The 20,563-nt window shown below is 34.7% G+C and overlaps 1 protein-coding gene across 6 annotated transcripts in view; it reads right to left on the reverse strand.

Moving 5' to 3' along the window:
* The window catches only part of LRBA (LPS responsive beige-like anchor protein), a 758,742-nt gene that overhangs the window by 555,074 nt on the left and 183,105 nt on the right, over window positions 1–20,563 (reverse strand). For all 6 annotated transcript variants that reach the window (XM_032412965.1, XM_032412964.1, XM_032412967.1 and 3 more), the window contains 6 exons: window positions 7,937–8,989; window positions 6,824–7,002; window positions 5,631–5,784; window positions 4,812–4,992; window positions 1,269–1,396; window positions 627–734 (listed from right to left, as the gene is read on the reverse strand). In XM_032412965.1, coding sequence (XP_032268856.1) covers window positions 627–734; window positions 1,269–1,396; window positions 4,812–4,992; window positions 5,631–5,784; window positions 6,824–7,002; window positions 7,937–8,989 — 1,803 coding nt within the window. The remainder of the gene's footprint in view (window positions 1–626; window positions 735–1,268; window positions 1,397–4,811; window positions 4,993–5,630; window positions 5,785–6,823; window positions 7,003–7,936; window positions 8,990–20,563) is intronic.

Here is a 20,563-nt window from a genome sequence, read left to right on the forward strand (position 1 = left end):
AACAAATTATTCAAGTTCTCTGTGCCTCAGATTCCTCATTTATAAAATGGGAATTACAAAAGTATACAACTCAAGAAGTCATTGGGACATATGAAGGGGACTTATATTGGGACTTAGGACACGTGAAGCACTTACAGTGCTTAATATGTAATAATATTTTTAGTATTATTACTCTGATATATTAACTCCATTTATATAACTAATACTTTCCAATATTCTAAGATTCTAAAATCACTGTCAAAAGAACTGGTTCTAGGGGCGCCTGGGTGGCTCAGTCGTTAAGCGTCTGCCTTCGGCTCAGGTCATGATCCCAGAGTCCTGGGATCGAGTCCCACATCGGGCTCCCTGCTCAGCGGGGAGCCTGCTTCTCCCTCTCCCACTCCCCCTGCTTGTGTTCCTGCTCTCGCTGTCTCTCTCTCTGTCAAATAAATAAATAAAATCTTTAAAAAAAAAAAAAAATAATAAAATAAAAAAAAAAAAAAAAAAAAAAAAAAAAAGAACTGGTTCTAGCCCTTCTTATATCAAGTCAACTATTTTATATCACAAAGAGTTCTCACTCTCAATACTTTGACCTTGGAGGAAAGAAGTATCAGCTAAGAGTATGTGAAAGAAATACTGTAACTTACTATGTCTCTGAAGACAACTGCCCTAAGCCGATTAATATCCATGTCTTGTAGGAGCTTGTCAAAATCTCTTACTGGAGATATACCACCAGTTACAATGTCCACTGGACTCTATTTAAGACAAAAAAAAAAAAATATATATATATATATATACACATATATATATACACACACACACACACACACACATTATGTAGACATTTTAAAAAATTAGCACAGTATTCCAAATACCAGGAAAAAAAAAGTTGTAACATTGGTTTCCCAGTTTATTTTTCCTACTTCCTTCTCTCTTCTTTTTTGGGGTACTGGAATAGATGTGGGGGTTACAGAAAGGAGCCATAAAAGAAAACACAAACTGCATGTAACTTACCAAGTACATGAAATACAAATTGACATATTCAAAGGTATCAAAAGGTATCAAAGACACAAGAAAAGTAAACATTTGGAAAAGCAGACAAGATTAAGTATAAGCAAATCTTCACTGTATATTTAAACACAAATATTTGAATGTTATGTCCACAGACTAAAATAACTATTTTAGAACTTCTGTCAGATTTAACTTTATGTTGAAATGAACAAATAAATTTAAGATCTTAATCATAAAGTAAGAGGCACTTTATTTAATTAATTATCCTGTATGCTTACCTTTGCTGCAGATTTCCCCATGGGAATCAGGCTGTGCATTGTTTTCTGGCCTTTCGCTGCATCTCCTCTAGCTTTCAGTTGTGAATGCTGTTGACACTCTAAACAATTCCTTACTGCCACTGCACACACTGTAATTTATTTTAAGAAGAAGATTGGGCAAGAAAAGAAAATTTTATTTAAGATTTTGGAACTGATAAAAATCACCTACATAATACGATTTACATAAGCTTTTATTTGAAACAGATTACCTTCAGCAAATTCCTAAAATGTCCCTGGACTTTATCACCTAATGTTTGTTTTCTAACTTTGTTAGCTACTCTGTTAGGGCCCAGTGCTAAGAAAGAATCATTTTAGGAATCTTTTTTTTTTTTTTTTCCATTTCAGGAATCTTAATCAACAGGCCAGTGTTTCTTAGATAACACCTAAGCTAAACTAGAACGATCTTTTATTAAGGAAAAGTTAGGGAAGAAAAGAACTGAAAGAAAGGTGGAACAGAAAGCAAATCACATTGCCATGAACCAGTCTAGGATAATAACCTTCCATCACCTTCACCAAAGTAAAATAGTTAAACTTAAAACTTGCATGTTTTCCTTATTGTGTATCATTATAGCATGATATTAATAGAGACTGATAGAGGGTATAGCATTTATAGCAAATATTTACAGCATCTACATTTAACTGGCTTTCATTAAAACAATTTAAAAGGTGGGGGACAGTAAAGAGGCTATAATACCCCTCTAGTATTATGCTAAATGAAGTAAGTCAGACTGAAAAAGACAAATACCATATAGTTCCACTCATAAGTGGAATCTAGAAAAAGGAATAAACAAACAACAAGTATAGTCAGGCCTATAAACACAGGAAACAAACTGATGGGTACCAGAGGGGAGGGTGGTAGGAGGTGGGCAAAATGGGTGAAGGGGAGAGAGAGAGATAGAGGCCTCCAGTTACGGCATGAGTAAGTCAGGGAATAAAAAGCAGAACATAAGGAATACAGTCAATGATACTGTAATAGCAATATAACTGGACACAGCCTGATGTACAAACCTCTCAACTCATTAAATTGTGTACCTGAAACTAACGTAACATTGTGTGTCAACCATACTCAAAATAATAATAATTTTCCCTGACAGAAACCAGTATATTTGTAAGCCAAAGGATTCCCAAATCTTTGTTCAAGATTTGATGTTTTGTAATTACTACCAGATATTAACCTTTTTTGTTGTTTTTGACTGAACACTTTCACAAATACTGTACTCTTAAAACGGTGATCTTCTCTGAGCATAAATCTTACAGCATTCATGTTATATATAATTATGAACTATTACAGCGTTTAATAGCATTGTTTGCTAACTACTGAAACAGTTATGTAAATTCCAGAATTTGGTTGTAACGTTTACAACTTAAAATAAGTAGTAAATTAAATGAATCACCTGTTCAAAAAAACAATTACCTCTCTATACGTCTCCCCAATCAGGCAATTACTCAGGTTATTTAGAAATTAATTTTGAGGTTTAAATGATGAATTGGGTAATGCAAAAGTGATTATGAATTGCTTGATATCATGTAAATCATCTTAATTCCCAATCAAATCAGTAGAACTCAGAGTATGTGAACTGAACAAGAGTAGGAGAGCAAAATAGGAACAAAATAGCAAACTTCTATGTGGACTCTAAGTACCACCAGACTGTCATATGGCTAGCAGACATAGAATTGAGACAGAAAAGTATTCAGAAAGTTGCAAGAGAGCAACAAAAGTTAGGCAAAAGGAAGGAGTATAATGAGGGAAGGAGGAAGAGAGAATATGGAATACAACTCTGTCAAATTTAAAATCAGGCCCAGAAAAACAACTTTTGCACTACTTTTGTCCCAGGTTGCATAAAATCAAGTTTGGGTATCACAAAGTTAAAAACTATGCCATATTCATCAGTCTCAGTAGTACAAGTTACTTTTATTGTTGCCATCCTGCCTTCTTACCTCCAACCTCAGAAAAGAACAAGAGAGACCAGGGATCAAATACTTGGATTGTTCACCAATCTTACCATACTCTATTAAAGAGATCTTGAACAAGTCATTTTCTGAATCTCACTTGCATATGTAAGAAGACATGGTGCTGGGGTAGATTAAATCATGAAAATTAGGGAGATAGAGTATTTCCCTAATTTCTGAATTTAATGCTTGAGTACAGTGAAATACTAATAGTGCAGCCTTGTACTTTTAATTCCAGAAATACACTCTTTATAGAAAAGTGACAAAGTCTAAAAAATAGCACATACAAAATTAATCGAGTCAAAATATTTAAATTTATTACTAACAGAAAATTTAAGGAAGTATGTTATAACAAAGAACAGGAACACAAGTTAAACTATATTCAAATTCTAACTTTACCAATTATAGCTTTTGGATTTTGAGCAAGTTCTGATCTCAAATATTTCATGAGTAAAAGAAAATAATTGCTGACTCACTGAAAATCTGCAGTAACAAATGACAGTAGTCAATAAATGATAGTTTTTAGTTTTTTATACTCACCATTTGAATCTCTTAATTAAAATTTTAAAACAAACTTCTAAAAATTGTTACATCAAGTTATTTAGAGCATCCTAAGTTTAAAAGTACTTTGAATAGCACTTTGAGTAAAAATAATCATTGCACCAAAAAAAGTTTATCTGTTCATGTAACAGATATTTCTGCTAAAAATGGGAAAATCTTTCATTAACTAACTAGATTTTCCACTTTTAATGTTATATTTCCACAGATGCCTTATTTCTGATCTATCTTCATGTGGCCATGGTTCCTAATGGTTTTGTTTGCATTTCTTCGTCCCCTTCTCCCTAGCTGCTTTTCTCCATTTAATAAGCAAATCCTTAACAAAGTTTCAGTATTTACAACTAGATAACAAGAAATCTTCTGCATAGAGAAAAATTCTTCTGTGTCCCTAAAGGAAGCCCTGATGACACTAAAAATTCTTTTCATGTATTTTAACTTTTACCTAAGCAAGAACTGCCTCCAGGAGAACAGAGATTTAATAATTTCATGAACTGCTTCAACAAATTACCACAGTTTATTTTGACAAAGGCTGTACTGGAATGATGCTAAGTTTAGAACCTTGCCACTCAAGTGTGTTTGTAAGAGAGCAGTTTCAACATCACCTGGGATTTGTTAGACAGTTACAGACCTCACCTCAGTCCTATATAACCTAACTGCATTTTAACAAGATCCTCTAGTGATTCTTGTGTATGAATCATCTTAAAATTTGAGAAGCACTATTTTTGAGCAAAAAAAGACCAGAGGAGGAATGGTAGTGGTGACCATAATCAACTTGAATTTTTCAAAACATGTCCTTCCTCTAGCCAACTTTATAACTACTACTATAGCATAGTACATACATAATCTTCCCTCTTTGGAGGCTAAAAAAAAACATAGGACAAATTTTCTAGCACACACTTTTCCACTAACAGGTGAAAGATAATTTTCAATCTAATATGTCAAGATTACTGAAAAACGTTCAAGTAAATTCCTAACTAATGGGTTTTAACATCTCACCTAGTCGGAGACACTGTCGCAAAATTCCACCAGAAGACATACTTTTTTCAGCTTCAATTTCAGTAAAGCCAAGAGAACTTGCAAATATAAGCACATCCACAAGGCTGATTAGCCTCTGCAAAAATGTCACAGAGGCTTCTATTGAAAGGCCTTGAGTAGGTTCGATATTCTCCAGCTCATGCTGTAAGGAACAAAATTTGACATTTACATCTATATTCTGATCAACATCTAGTTTTCTTAGATACATTTCCCAAATTTCTAAGTTTTAAAAAAGCCAGGCTTTCAGATATCTAGTTCAACAGAATGATTTCCTTTTTCATCTAAAAAGAAGGCAAAGGAGGGGCGCCTGGGTGGCTCAGTCGGTTAAGCGTCTGCCTTTAGCTCAGGTCATGATCCTGAAGTCCCAGGATCAAGTCCCACATCGGGCTCCCTGCTCAGCGGGGAGTCTTCTTCTCCCTCTGACCCTCCCCCCTCTCATGCCCTCTCTCTCTCTCTCTCTCTCATTCTCTCTCTCAAATAGATAAATTTTAAAAATCTTAAAAAAAGAAATAAATAAAAAGAAGGCAATGGAAATGTACAGGTGAACCACCATGAATCATATTTGCTAGCTGACTCATCCCTAAGAAATCAACATAGTTTTTTAGTCCTTTCATTCCTGGAACAGATTCTAAGGTCCTTTCAGGTAACTGTAGAAGATCCAGTTGCTTTTGGCTTATAACACCTATGATACATAGTAACCACCATATTCAACTTTTAATCAACAAAGATTCAAAACAATCATGTTTTCACACCAATTTTATATAGAAGTTAAGTCCTTACTGTAGCTGATGTAGCCGCTGAAAGCAATGGCAGTATACCCCCACAAGCCATGACCATATTGTCCATCACTTGAGAGATGAGATGAATTGTGTTGTGTACAAAGATGACATTATCACTGCTATTCACGAAGTCCATAACTGTCTTTGTTGAATGGCTGTCCAAAGATAAATGATGTTTACTGATAAAGCTAAAGAAAAGAAATCAGTTTGCCTACTTGAGGGGAGGGAGGATAAGAAGGTGCTTTCACTTCATCTTGAAAGCTGAGGTAATGATAATGATATAGCAGGCATGCTGGGGATGTACTTCCTCAGAAGATATAGACCATTCCATCTCAGGAGATACTATCCATGCCCCTGTTCAATGCTGAAACATACAACACTATTCATCTTGTATACCAAAAGTTGAATTATCCTTAACTGGGAACAAAACTGAGAAGTCATGTAGCAAAAATTAAGAGGTAAATGGTGTTCAATGTGCTATTAAAAATGAATTTTCTATTAACATTTTCTTAGATAATCCCATAAAATGTTTTAAACAGTGTAAGTGTAGTATACAAATAACAATAAGCCAGCGATGCATTTTAAATCATAAATCACATAATAGATAATCTGAAATATACAGAGGTTTTATACTAAAACTACATTGGAGAACTGGATGTTATATTTAAAGTCCAATTTTTTTTTTTTTTAGTACTCCTAGCAATAAACCACTTTAGCAGATCAATCTTCAGGTGAAATATATGTTATAAAATATGCTCCAGGAAATCTGCAGCAAATTTTTTAAAAGAAAAATCTCTGATTTTAAAGTTTTTATAATTCAGACAGGGTAGCTCATTTTTATAATGGAGGAAAAAAATGTAAATTCAATAAACTATACCAAAGAAATAATTTACATTCTACTTTTTAACCAAATGTCTGAAATTAATTGCAAAATGTTAACTATATAAACTTCTTTAAAAACAAAGACCAGGGTCCCTGGGTGGCTTAGTCAGTTAAGCAGCTGACTCTTGATTTGGGCTCAGGTCATGACCTCAGGGTTGTGAGATCAAGTCCCACGTTGGGTTCCACACTGGGCATGAAGTCTGCCTAAGATTCTCTCTCTCCCTCTCTAAAAAAACCAAAAACCAAAAAACAAACAAAAAAAACAAAGACTAAACTTTATACACATCTTCTATAACAAACATATGGACAAACCTTCTCCACATCTGTATATCTGTTTCTATTGAAAATAACAGATCAGTGAGCAAACGCTGATGCATTTGAGACCATTTGAACTCAGGAATACGAAACATAGCGGATCTGGAATCCCTCCTTTGTCCAGTAACTCCATCTGGTGCTATTGCTTGACCTGGTTCCTCCTGCCGCCTTGACATCTAATACAGAAAATTTAAAAGAGTCGTAAAATAAATTCAACTTCAAAGAAGGCATTAATAATATAATACCTTCAATGCAATTCATCTAACAAATAATCATATTTTCAGATACTAAGGAACCAAATTAGAGAAAAATTATCAATGAGTAATAACATTAAAACTTTAACACATTTAAAGCAAAGTTATCAAAAATGCTAAACTACCATAATTCAACAGTAATTAGCTTGCAACCATGTTAGTATTACCACCAGCAAATGCAGCATTTTTTAAAAGAATCAAGATTCTTAGATTTGAATATTAGTATGAAAGAAGGCAGTGTCTGGATTATAAATTGGTTAGAATTAAAAACAAACATAAAGGTAACAGAATTAAGAACCAACAAAATGGTTGGTTGAACAGAGCGGGAAATGACAATATGCAATCAACCACTGTCTCCTGAATCACTCTGAGACACTAGTAAAAGAGAAAGAAGTACCTTTAGATCTCAGAAAGGCTCCTCCCCTCTTACAAAGCAAACAGACCTCGCGGTCTGTTTCCTCATGGAAGGAATTTTAAACTACATACTTTATATATAAAATTATACACCGGCAGGTGGTTCTGCAGGAAGATAGCCCTAGATTTTGCTGGAGAATTAATGTACTATGACTGGGTTATCAAATAAAGGGCAAAGGCAAGTATTTCCAGTATTTGTTTTATAAACTAGAATTATTATAATCCTAAAACTTGAAAGTAGTAACTTTTGGTGATGCTGTGGTGAAAATAATAATAAAAGCTGCCTTTAATGAACTCACACTAAAATCTTGTGCTAAAGATAACAAATGTAATCTTTACATTCATTGTATTTATATAATTGCAAATAGGGTATGAACCAACTCCAAAAATTAAAATAAAATATAAGTGTATACCCTTGCACTAAGACAGTAAATATAATCACCTCAGGCACAGGTTGATGGGGTTGAGATGCCTCCATGTTTGTATTGGCCTTCAATTCCAATCTCTCAGTATCTGTAGCAACACTGGAAACATCCAATTTAGCAATCCTCTGTTCAGAAGTAGTAGGAGACTCAAAGACGGGAGAATCACCAATTAATTTGGTTTCTCTCACCAAGTTAGCTGCTTTCTTCCCTTCCTCTAGCATCTCACCAATGTCTGACTGTGCAGGTGTCTGGGAAACAGCAGTATCTGGTGAGGTAGCCGAAGACCCTGATGCTGTCATAGTCAAGATTCCAGAATCCTTCGAATCTTGAGTTTCACTGTCAGTTTGCTTCTTACTTACAGCTTCTTGCTCTTGAAAGATTAATTTGTTGTCATTACTAAGCATGTCCAGTGTTCCACTGGCTTCAGATGCAGCTGGAGACAAACTATCTTCTCGGAGTTCCGCGGGTAGACTGGCTTCCTCAGTAGGACCACTTTCTACCTTCAGTTCTACATAATCATCATCATCTTCCTCTACCATAGACTTATCCAATAACTCTGGCACCTCTGAGGCATCCTCTTCTGAAGGAGAACTTATAGAAGCAGTTACTTCACTAACAGTCATTATACCTGTGACACTCGTTTTAAAAGAACTAGAGAAAACAGTCTCACCTTCTATCATATCAGAGGATACTTCTAAATCACCTGTATTAATTGTTTCATTTATCAATGTTTCTTCTAAAGGGACTTCATCTAGTAACTCCTGACTTTCTTGACCAGTTTTCCTTTCTTCATTAGATGGGTTAGGAGTTTGCAGTTCAACGTTGGAAGCAGAGTCTATTGAAATTGTCTTCTCAACAGTTGACTCTTCATCACTATTTCTGGTGCCATGAAGAGACACAGGACAAGCCTTCATATCTGATTGCTGGGATGTTACTGAAACATTAACATTCCGGCTAATGGCAGAGACTGCTTCAACTGGATTTGAACATTGCCCTATTTCTTCATCAACTTTTCCCTGGTGTTCTCTGAACATACTGGCAAGATTTTCTTTGTGTATTTCAAAAGTGACCTAGATGAAAAACATAAAATCAGTCAAAATATGCAAAAAAAAAAAAAAAAAAAAGGAAGAGAAGAGCACACAGAACATAAAATAAAAATATTTAACAATTTTTCAAATGTTTTATATAATGCAATAAAGTAATCTTCCTAGAATATCCTTATCTTATAAAATAAAAAGTCAATCACAAAAAACAAAATAATAATAAAAAAAAAAAATGATAGCCAGACTTGATGCTCACAGGTAGCACAGCATTAAACCACAATAAGAACATCCTTAGTCTATTCTTAAACATGTGTATGAAAAGAATACACTACTTTACTGACCTCTATAACTTGTACCAGGATCTAAATATATACTTACCATTGTGAAGGGCTTTGTGCACTAAATAATACACTGTTTCAACTGCAATGAAAACCCATCTCCCCATAATTTATCCTCAACAGAGCAAAAAAAATAATAATAATAATTATGCCCACTATTACAGCAGCTCTCCATATATTTATTAAGTTAGTAAAACATTTTCTTACTAAGCTAATACAAATTATTTCAGCAATGAAAAAAGAATCCAACCCTTCCCCAAAGGTCAACCACAATTTTCAAAGTCTAAATTGGTCAAAATAACCTGAAAGTTCCAGGTCATCCATCCATCCATCCATTCCACTTCCATGTGAGTGACTACTATGTAACTGGCACTGTGAACATCCCCATATCATGGTTAGCCTTATACCCATTTACCTTGATAATTTTCTTATCAAAGATTATTATACCCACCATTATGTCATTTCCACTGGTGTTATAATAGGAAACACCCCTCAAAAAGAAGTGTAATACATGCAGAAAGGTATAATTAAGTTTACCAATGCTACAACTGTTTGTTCCTGTAATCTACACTATTATAATATATACAGTAAATTGAACCTTTAGTCAACAAACCTTTATTGAGCCCTAGTATGGGAGAATGGTAGTAAATGACAACAAAAGATGATTTTTTTGTACACAAAGATCCATAGGCCTTTTTGAATCCTAGGCATATATACACATGGGTAAAAGGCAAACAAATGTATAAATAATGTGTTATGCACACATTTTTTTCTATAGCAATTTACTAGCCTTTACTCGGGATATATACAGTATGATGATATCATAATGGGATACAGCTCAAAATAGAAATGTTTAGGAAATAAACATTTTCCTAATTGTAAATATTTGGGAAACTTTTTTTAATATTTCAAAATGAAATGCATATATTCCACACTAAAGAGTAAAATAGCACAGTAAACATTAATAAAATATCAATTTCTTTTATAACCAGAAAGCAAATATTTTCTTGAACTAAGTTTGTTGTTGTTGTTGTTGTTGTTGTTGTTGTTTTTAAGTAGGCTCTACACCCAACATGGGATTGAACTCATGACCCTAAGACTAAAAGTCTCATGCTCTACAAACTGAGGAAGCCAAGTTCCCTGAACTAAGTTATTTTAAATGACCAATTCCTCCTTATTTATTCAGCAAAATGTACTGAACATCCAAAGCATGCCAGGCACTGTAATGAAAAACACAATGTCCCTGCTTTCATGGAACTTATATTCTAATGAAAGAAACTGACAACAAAAACATACAAAAATATAAAATAATGTCAAGTAACAGTAAGAGCTTAAGGGGAAAAAGAGAATAACTGAAGATGACAGGTTAGGTGGGAGGGTATGTTTGGAGTAACTAGGGAAGGTCTCTAAGGATATTTATTACATTGAACAGAGATAAAAATAAAGTGAGAGAACAAGTTACATGAATATCAAAAGGAAAAGAGTTTCAGGCAGGAGGAAAAACAAATGCAAAGTCCCTCGTTGCCAAAATGAGCTTGGTATGTTTGAAAGAGAACTGTAGATGGTAAGGCCACACAGGTAGGCATTGGCTAGATCATGGTTATAGAGAATTATAGACTGTATTAAAGACTTTGAATTTTATTCTGAGTGTGAGAGAGCCATCAGAAAATTCTGAGTAAGAGGAAGACATCTTATTTCTTAAAGTATCATTTAGTCTATTTGGAAAACTGACTTTAGGAAGATCATTTCTACAATGATATGACAATTATTATTGTCTAAGGCAGGCAAGTTTCATACTACCAACCTCACAGTGATTTTGAAAACAGATCCTTTATTTCAACAACAGTGTATATGTTTAGTTTTCAATAATCATTTGCTTTGATTTTATTCAAATTAAGAATTTTTAAAATTTCATAAAATATTAAAATATATCAAAACATGAATATATACAATTTATACATACAGATTAAAGAATAATCTTTTTAAATCCCATATACCTACTACCCACGTCAAGAAATGGAACACAACTACCTCACAATTCCTCTATGTGCCCATCCTCAACCTCCCCATCCCCATCAAGAGGAAATCACTATTTTGACATTTCTATTGTTTCCTACCTGTTGTTTTTTTTTAACAGTTCTACTACCTATATAGTGAACATACTTATCATGTTTAGTTTGAGAAGCCAAGTACAGCACAAACCTAGCCAGCTTTGTGAGGAAAGGGCAATATTACCATAATTAACTAAAGGCTACCAGAAGACAAGCTACAGAGAATCTATGAATTGGAACAGGGCTTCAGTTTCTCTAAGAGAATACATAAGGCTATTCCTGGGAAATCTGTTGGCAAGGCCATCCGGAAATACTGGGAAATACGTAGGTCAGAACTGAAGCATCTATGAGTGTGGGCCAGGTAACAGATACCTGGCATGAATAAGGTATAGGAAGTAGACTACTTTATATTTTCCGATTCTCACCACAGTCTACCTCTACTCTCAGAAGTAAATCAAAGGAGACCACTTTTTCAAGGAGTGAAGTGATCCAGGCAGGAGGACTAGAAGAGAGAGCACGAACTGAATCAGTACGTGTTCAAGACAAGCCAAGTAGTTCTAAGAATATGGGCCTATCACATGTAAGTAATTTGTTCTCAGGTTTTTAACAAAAAACTGTTAAAAGGCAACTGGCATTTCATTGACAGAAGCTTCCCCCTATATCTGTTAAGTAAAACTGTTCCAATTTAGAAGGACTGTCATATGTCTATTACACAGCTGCCATCCCGGGATCTCCCTTCATCATTGTCCTGGAGATCCCTTCTTATCTCTCTCCTATGTCACCTCTCCTGTTTCTTATGTCCCATATCTTTCTCTTTGTTTCATTTTCTCCTTTTGGTGCTGTATATCCTCCAGTACCTTCCTGAAAAGGGGTATATATAAACTAAGTTTTGAGATCATACTTGATTAATAGATTGATTATAAAACCATAGGTTGGAAAGCATTTAACCTCAGAATTTGAAAAGTATTTCTTCACTGCCTTCTTATTTCTGTGCTTACTGTCGGGAAGTCTGAGCCTACTCTGATTCTTGATCCTTTATAAGACCTATTCTGTTCCCTGTAAAATCTTATAAAATCTCTTTGCTCCTAGTGCTTTCAAATTTCACACTGATTCTCAACATAGGTCTATTTTCATCCATTTTGTTAAATATCCCCTGGGCCCTTCCAATCTAGCAACAAATACCCTTCTGGGAAATTTTCTTGAATCAAATCTGGGAAATTTTCTGGTTCTGGGAAATTTTCTTGAATCAATTACTTTATACCTTCGTCTCCTTTTTCACCTATTCTCACTTTCTGGGATTAATATCTTTTGACATTGCACTGAATAGTCCTCTAATTTTCTTACTATTTCTCTATTTTCCATGTCTTTGTCTTTTGGTTCTACTATCTGGGAGAGTTCCTCAAACTGACCCTTGAACTTGTTTTTCATTTCTCCTATGTGACTCTGGGCTAGTCACTTGACTTTTCTGCTGCTTGTATTTTTCTTCTCTAAAATGGGTAGTATAAGGGTATCAAAATCCCAGACTTCAAGTTATATTACAAAGCTACAGTGATCAAAACAATATGGTACTGGCACAAAAACAGATACAGAGATCAATGGAACAGAACAGAAAACCAAGAGAGGAACCCACAACTACATGGTCAATTAATCTTTGAGAAAGCAGGAAAGAATATCCAATGGGAAAAAGAATGTCTCTTCAACAAACAGTACTGGGAAACTGGACAGCAATATGCAAAAGAATGAAACACTTAACTTATTCCAAACACAAAAATAAATTTAAAATGGATTAAAGACCTAAATGTGAGACCTAAAACCATAAAACTCCTAGAGGAGAACACAAGCAGTAAGTTCTTTCACACTGACTGTAGCAACTTCTTTCTAGATATGTCTCATGAGGCCAGGGAAACAAAAGCAAAAAATAAACTACTGGGACTTCATCAAAATAAAAGCTTCTACACAGCAAAGGAAACAATCAACAAAACTAAAAGGCAACCTTAAGAATAGATGTTTACAAATGACGTATCTGATAAAGGCTAAGTATCCAAAATATATAAAGAACTTCTACAACTCAACACCCAAAAAAACAAATAATCCAATTAAAAAGCGGGTAGAAGACATGAATAGACATTTCTCCAAAGAAGATGTACAAATGGCTAACAGACACATGAAAAGATATTCAACATCTCATCATCAGGGAAATACATATCAAAACTACAATGAGGTATCACCTCACACCTGTCACAATGGCTAAATTCAACAACACAAGAAACAACATGTGTTGGCAAGAACGTGAACAAAGGGGAACCCTCCTGCACTGTTTGTGGCAATGCACACTAGTACAGCCACTCTGGAAAACAGTGTGGAGGTTCCTCAAATAGTTAAAAATAGAACTACCCTATGATCCAGCAATTGCACTACTAGGTATTTACCTAAAGAATACAAAACTACGAATTCAAAGGGATACATGCACCCTGATGTTTATTATAGCAACATTATCTAGAATAGCTAAACTATGGAAAGAGTTCAAATGTCCATCAACTGATGAATGGATAAAGAAGATTTGGTATATATAATAATGGAATATTACTCAGCTATAAAAAAGAATAAAATCTTGCCAATTACACTGACATGGATGGAGCTAGAGACAATTATGCTAAGAAAAATAAGTCAGAGAAAGACAAACACCATATGATTTTCGTCATACGTAGAATTTAAGGTGGAAAAAAATGAGCAAAGGGAAAGAGAGAGAGAGATAAACCAAGAAACAGGCTCTTAACTACAAAGAACAAACTGATGGTTACCAGAGGAGAGGTGGGTGGAGAGATGGGTTAAACAGGTGATGAGGATTAAGGAGTGCACCTGTCGTGATGAGCACTGGATAATGTATGGAAGTGTTGAATCACTATATTATACACCTGAAATTAATATTACACTGTATGTTAACTAACTAGAATTTAAATAAAAACATTTAAAAACAACAACAAATGGAGGTTTTGGGACCACAGACTTAAAAATAAGATCTGTAGCTCCCAAATAAAAGATATTAAGAGCAAAAAAAATAAATAAATAAATTCAAAATACAGAATTTTATATATACAAAATGCCAAAGATTTTTTTAATGTAAGCATCAACTTTGTAGAAAATAAAAGGGGTATATCCTAGGGAGAAAGGTAGTATACATACATGAATTATCAAAGATAAATAGACAGTAATAGGCTCAGAAATTTTCTAAAGTCCATCTTCAGGCTAAGTAGCTGGAAAAGACAAATTTTGGGGCAATAAGTTTGGAAACAGACCCAAAGGCTGGTCTCACCACAGTCAAACAGCACGCTTAAATATTCACTGGTATACTGTTCTAAATGTATGCTATTTCCACTGCATTACTGGTCACCAAATCATAAAAAGATCTACCAGCAATCATGCTGTTGAGACAGATGTGCATCTAGCAAATAGCTCTATATAACAAAGTCATGTTCTTTCAGTCAAAATTTATTACAATATTATAGGTTAGTGGCAGTCACAAGATGCACTACCTAAAAACAGAAGAGTTTCCTATTCTCATGAAATATAAATAACTCAAGACAAATGAACACCAAAAAAAGTAGCCAGAATATGTCAAGATGATCACAGACATATAAACAGAAGTTTGCATTAATTAAATATAAAAAACAAAAGACAGAAGAGAGGCATTAAGTGAAAACAATCATAAATGTTTTACAAGTGTTGAATGTATTCTGAGTTAGTATTCCAAAGTACCAAGTTATACAGACTGACAGACCATTGCAAACATGGTTCTGGAAAAACATGTAAAAATCAACAAAGTGTGAGGTGTCAGAATGTAAATAAACAATAAAACTTTAAGTGATTAAAACTAAAAATAAATCCAGAGTCACCTGGGTGGCTCCGTCGGTTAAGCATCCGACTCTTGATTTTGGCTCAGGTCATGATCTTGGGGTCCTGGGATGAAGCCCCAAGTCAAGCTCTGAGCTCAGCAGGAAGTCTGCTTGGATTTTCTCTCTCCCTCTTCCTCTGTCCCTCCCTTGCTTGCATGTGCTCTTTCTCTCAAATAAATAAATAAACCTTTTTTAAAAATTTAAAATAAATCCAAATAAGAAGTAAGCTGGAACATTGGATAATTAGTAGAGTAAGGATAAATTTTCATCCTCTGACAAACTCAAAAGTGATATTCCCTAATGGGGGAGGAGGGGGAGCACTACCCTGGTTCAACTAACATATGTATCACAAAAGAAAGTTATCAGCAAAAATACCGTAATCCATCCCCAAACCAAGTATGTTCCTATACTGAACATTGTTTTAAAGAATAAAGGAAACATATTTGGGACTGAAAAGTTAGAACCTACATTACTGCTACTATGAAATTCATTCAGTGTATTAAAACTGTAGAGTAAAATATCAAAAATCCTATGACTATCTTTGCCCAACATAATTTTTAAGATGAATGCCAACTGTCATCTTAAAATGGTATTCAACAGGAATTTAATGGACATCTTGAAACCTTAATATCTGATCTACACGATTACATCCAAATACTACAAGTAATTATATATTTTGAGTTATTTGGCAATAGGTATAAACTTGGAAAAAATCTGTAAAATGAAACTAGTCCTGAATAAAAGCATTCACAGTTTTATATTAATGCTTTTATTAAGGTTACTAACACAGTTGTCTCAGCTAAACAAAACTTTGATAATACTTTATTGTATTCGCAGCATACAGGAGTCTCCCCGCACTTACCCGTGGTTTTACTTCCCACAGTTTCCATTACCCATGGTCAACTGCAGTCTAAAAATATTAAATGGGAAATTTCAAAATAAACAATTCAGGAGATTCATGTTGTGTGCCATTCTGAGTAGCATCATGCACCATCCCACTCCATCCCACCTAAGACGTGAATCATCCCTTTGTCCAGCATGTCCATGTTGCATACACTGCCCATTAGTCACTCAGTAGCCATCTCAATTATTAGATCGTCTGTCACAGTATCACAGTACACGTGTTCAAGTAACCCTATTTCACTTAATGGTCCCAAAGTGCAAGAGTTGTGATGCTGGCAACTGATATATGCCAAAGAGAAGCCATAAAGTCCTTCTTTTAAGTGAAAAGGTAGAAATTTTCAACTTAATAAAAGGAAAAGAAAAAATTCATATGCTGAGGTTGATGAGATCTACAGTAAGAAAGAATTTTCCATCCGTGAAATTGTGAAGAGGAAAAAAAAATTGTACTAGTCTTGCTGTCACAGCTAAGGCTATAAAAGTTACAGCCATAGTGTGTGATAAGTGCTTAGTTAAGATGGAAAGGCATTAAATCTGTGGGTGGAAGACATGAATGGTAAACGTGTTCCAACTGATAGTAACATGTTGTGCCAGAAAGCATTGAGCTTCAACGAAGACTTCAGGAAGAGGCTCCCTGAAGAGTGACACCAAGCCATTTACTGCAAGGGACGGTTAACACAAATTCAGGAATAGATCTGGACTGAAAAATATAAAAAATACTAGAAAAGCTATATCTGCTGATGAAGTAGCTGCTGAAACATTTGTGGCAGAGTTGAAAAAGTTGATTAGAGAGAAGGCACCAAGCCACCTGGCTGGCTCAGTCAGTAGAGCATGTGACTCTTGATCTTGGGGTCATGAGAATAAGCCCCATGTTGGATGTAGAGATTAAAAAATAAAATCAAATAGAGTGGCTGAGGCTGAAAATTTAAAAATAAGTAAATATTTTAAGAACCTTTTTAAAAAAAAAAAAAGGGAAAGGACACCATCCAAAGCAAGTCTTCAACTGCAATGAGGCTGGGCTCTTCCGGAAGACATCCAATAGAACCTACATTCATAAAAATGCAAAGGAGGCACCAGGGCATTAAAACATAAAACATACAGATAAACTCTGGTACTATGTGGCAACACTACAGAGCATATAATAAAGCCAGGCATAGTGTACAAAGCAAAGAACTCACATGCTCTCAAAAACAAAAATGAAAAGTATATGCCCATGTTCTGGCAATATAATCAGAAAGTGTGTGCGTCAACCAACTTGTTAATGAAATGGTTCCACCAATGCTTCATCCCAGAAGTGAAAAAAATACTCAGAAGAGGAAGGGTTAGAATTTAAAGTCCTATTATAGACAATGCACCTGGTCACCTTGAAACCTGAATTTTGGTATTGAAAATTAAAATGTTAAGATTGTAATTTTACCTCCAAATATAACCTCACTGTGTCAGCCCCTTGACCAAGGACATCATTTGGTTTATCAGGGCCACATCCATCCATCTGGTATCTGATTACATTTGATCAGCAACTGACTAAGACCCTAATCTGGACATAATGCAATGTGGAAATCATTCATTATTGCTGATGCAATAACATTCATCAAGGCTTCAATGGATGAATTAAAACCAGAAACTGTAAATGCCTGCTGGAAGAACTTAGGAAGTCATGAATGATTTTAAAGGATTCCCAGGGCTGATGGAGATGTTAGGAAAATTATTCACTCAGCAAGACAAGTTAGTGGAGAGGATTTGCTGAAATGCTTGATGATGAAGTGGAAGAATATATCGAAAGCCACTGAAAAGTGTTAAAAAATGAGGAATTGAAAAAGCTTGTTGAATCATCTACAGAGGAAGAAGAAATGGAAGCAGAACCAGCAATGTGGACATATAAAAATTTGCCTAAGTATTTCAAATGGCACAACACTGAAGGAAAAAATTATGGAATATGATCCTCGGAAGGAATGGGGCATTAAAGTCACACATCTGATCACCGAAGGATTACAACTTCTGCAGCAAGTCTTTGATGCATTAAAAATAAAGTCAACAACTTCCCATTACAATGTTCTTCCAAAAGGTTTTTTGCAAAAACAATCTTCCAACTATCGAGGATCTCCAACCATTGACATCACATGCTCCTGACATCCAACCACCAACATGGCTATGGCTCAATGATCCAGGATCACCTGAAGCAGATGATCCTCCTCCTGATGTATTGTCACAAGGTCAACAGTAGCCCTAATGCAATATCACAATGCCTACATCTATACACCTCACCTCATCTCATCACACTGGCATTTTATCATCTCACATCATCACAGGAAGAAGAAAGATGAGTACAATAAAATATTTTGAGAGAGACAGACCACATTCCCATAACTTATTATAGTATATTGCTATACTTGTTCTATTTTATAATTAGTTATTGTTGTTACGCTCTTACTGTGCCTAATTTATAAATAAAACTTTATCACAGGTATGTATGTATAGGAAAAAACATAATATATACAGGGTTTAGTGCTACTCATTGTTTCAGGCATCCACTGGGGGTCTTGGAACAAACACATTCCCTGTGGGTAAGGGGGGAACAACTGTAGTGTGTTACACAGAACTGACCTTCTCTACTGTTTATACTCAATTTAAGGAATTTCTCTTGTATTTCCATTGCCCTCTTCAGGGCCAATAGAAGATACATATTTTTGCTATCACAAATTATCTCATACAGATCTGTTTTCATGATGCTTTTGCCAGTATTCATTAAGTTACAACTTAAGTCAACTTATGTTGACTATCAACAGTCTTTTTAACCATTTGATACGAGACTCTTCATTCTAAAGATAAAGTGTAATTTTGTGTAATATATTTCTTTGTCACCTTCTATCTATATTCATGACTAGCAGACAAACTTTCAACTGGCCGTACAAAAAGACAGGTTGGGGTACCCGGCTGACTCAGTCAGAAGAGTGTGGAACTCTTCTGATCTTAGGGTTTTGAGTTTGAGCCCCACGTTGGGTGTAGAGACTACTTAAATAAACTTTATTTTTTAAGATTTTATTTATTTATTTGAGAGAGAGAGAGAGATCAAGCGCAAGCTGGGGGAAGGGCAGAGGGAGAGGGCGAAGCAGACTCCCCGCCAAGCAGAGAGCCTTACATGGGGCTCGATCCCAGGACCCCAGGATCATGACCCGAGCCAACGGCAGACACTTAACCGATGAGCCACTCAGGTGCCCCTAAATGAACTTTTTAAAAAATAACTATATAAATAATAAAAAGATTAAAAAATATCATTTAATGTTAAAGTTCCAAGACCAAAAGATGGTTTATATAATACATATTTCAGGGGCACATGGGTGGCTTAGTAGTTTAAGCGTTGGATTCTTGATCACAGCTCACGGCTTGATCTCAGGGTCATGAGTACAAGCCCCACATTGGACTCCATACCCAGTGTGGAGCCTACTTTAAAATAATAATAATAATAATAATAATAATAATAATACACATTTCGATTCAAAGCAATGTACACTTTCATAAAGTACATCCTGAATCTGCCACAGAGAGTATCTTTCTTTCTGTATTATACAGATTTGCAGTCAAATCTGTTTTAAATAGTGCTTTGTATTTCCTAAGCAAACCAACTTGTTTATTCTTTCTTCTGTAAATATAAATACTAGAAATTCTTTCAAAATTCTGAACTCGATTTTGGAATTTTTCTTTAATTTACTTCAATACTCTAAAAGCTAAATGGCAACTGAGCAATTATCATTGTTGTTATCTTTTTTGATACTGTTCTTCCTAAAGGTATTTGTGACTGATAATTCCTAATTAATTACCAGATATTGTTCTAAATTACCCAGCTAAAAGACTAGTCATTAATCTTCACAATCATTTGATAGCTAATCCATAGCTGTTTGTAATGTTTGGAAAACACTTCTAGAAACTATTAAAGATACTCATGAGCTAATAACTACAACATTTATTTTGCCATTACTTTCAGCTTAATTGGTACTCAAATTTACTAATTAGGAGATAAAAGATAATACATCAAAGATTAACATTATTAATCCATATATTTAAAAAATTTTAACCTATAAAAACTGAGACTTTTAAATGTTAAAAGTTTAAGAACTGGCCTTTTTTTTTTTTTCAAGCAAACGCATCTTTTCATGGTATGTTATTTTCCTATGGAAATATCAGCTGAATATGACACACTAACTTCTAATTCTTAGGTTGCCAACATTTCATAGCTGATAAATAAGATATTTTTAAAAACAGCTGAATCTTCCTACATGGGATATCAATCAGCATAGCTCAAAATGATCACTACCACAAAACAGATCTTTTATAGAGGCTCTAACCCCACAGCTTGCAACAACAATGGTATAAGGTAACAGATACAATAAAGTCAAGTTATTAATACTTATCAGATTATAA

The sequence above is a fragment of the Phoca vitulina genome, unplaced genomic scaffold (assembly GCF_004348235.1).
Source record: "Phoca vitulina isolate PV1807 unplaced genomic scaffold, GSC_HSeal_1.0 scaffold14, whole genome shotgun sequence".
NCBI classification, from domain to species: Eukaryota; Metazoa; Chordata; class Mammalia; order Carnivora; family Phocidae; genus Phoca; species Phoca vitulina.